The 913-nt window shown below is 39.8% G+C and overlaps 1 protein-coding gene across 1 annotated transcript in view; it reads right to left on the bottom strand.

The window, feature by feature from the left end:
• Positions 1 to 913, bottom strand: part of LOC107675963 (histone RNA hairpin-binding protein-like) — a 14,510-nt gene extending 13,597 nt beyond the window's left edge. Inside the window, exon 1 of the mRNA XM_016470464.1 lies at positions 733 to 913. Coding sequence (XP_016325950.1) covers positions 733 to 746 — 14 coding nt within the window. The 5' untranslated portion in view covers positions 747 to 913. The remainder of the gene's footprint in view (positions 1 to 732) is intronic.

The raw sequence follows: 913 nt of genomic DNA, 5'->3' as shown, positions 1-913 counted from the left end.
CTAATTTTGCCCTTCATGACAACTGTGAGGGGGGTGAATTTTTTTATAACTCATCAGTTTAAATTATATTAAGCCTTAAAGTTCCGCATAATTAATTAATTAAATTAATAATTAATCAAGGAGCGTGGCCACTTGAGTGACAGGTGGACTGCAACTCTGCTCCAGAGTGTGAAACTCGCTAGACTGTGAAACTTAGAAAAATGGCTTTAAAGATTTTTATTTGTCCAGAAAAAATTAATTATGGGTAGGACACTGGAAATCTGGCAATTAGATGTTTTAATTAAAATTCTCAAACTTGATTTTTACCGCTATTTTGAAGTTATTGTAGGTACTCTGCCTTTGCACTGTGTGCAAAAATTGAGATGTCACCCCAAGGCAAAAGGCAGTAGCTTCCACATTATATACAATATTTGGGTGTTATGAACCCCGCTTTTACAAGACTCGATCAGGAAGGGGTTAAGCAACATAAAAAGGTGCAAGACAGGAGATCAATTTAACCATTTATTAATGGCAAAACGGCTTACGAGTCACATTAATTAACCAACAGCGGATATAATAAAGAGTTAGATCAACTAAACTAAAGCAAAATAAATCAATATGTATCCAGTAAACAAACAAAACACAGATCAACGGAAACATTAAAGAAAGCACAAAAATAAACACAGAAAGAGAGAGAAAAAGAGCACCGCTTATCAGCGGCTGGTTGGGCAACAAGACACGCACGAAGCTCACTGGATAATCTCCATCGTCGGCGGCTGGACGGCAGCAGCTTCTCAACAAGTGCGAGTCATGCTCAAAGAGCGTGGTAGTGACTGTGGCGGACACGCGCTGGAACAGAAAGTGCACACCAACACAAGCGCAACTTCCGCCTTATATTCCGTCCAGAGCGTCCTTACTCAAGCTGCAGGTGTGT

The sequence above is a fragment of the Sinocyclocheilus anshuiensis genome, unplaced genomic scaffold (assembly GCF_001515605.1).
Source record: "Sinocyclocheilus anshuiensis isolate Anshui unplaced genomic scaffold, SAMN03320099.WGS_v1.1 scaffold2698, whole genome shotgun sequence".
Lineage (NCBI taxonomy): Eukaryota > Metazoa > Chordata > Actinopteri > Cypriniformes > Cyprinidae > Sinocyclocheilus > Sinocyclocheilus anshuiensis.
This window is presented reverse-complemented; position numbering and strand designations above follow the sequence as displayed.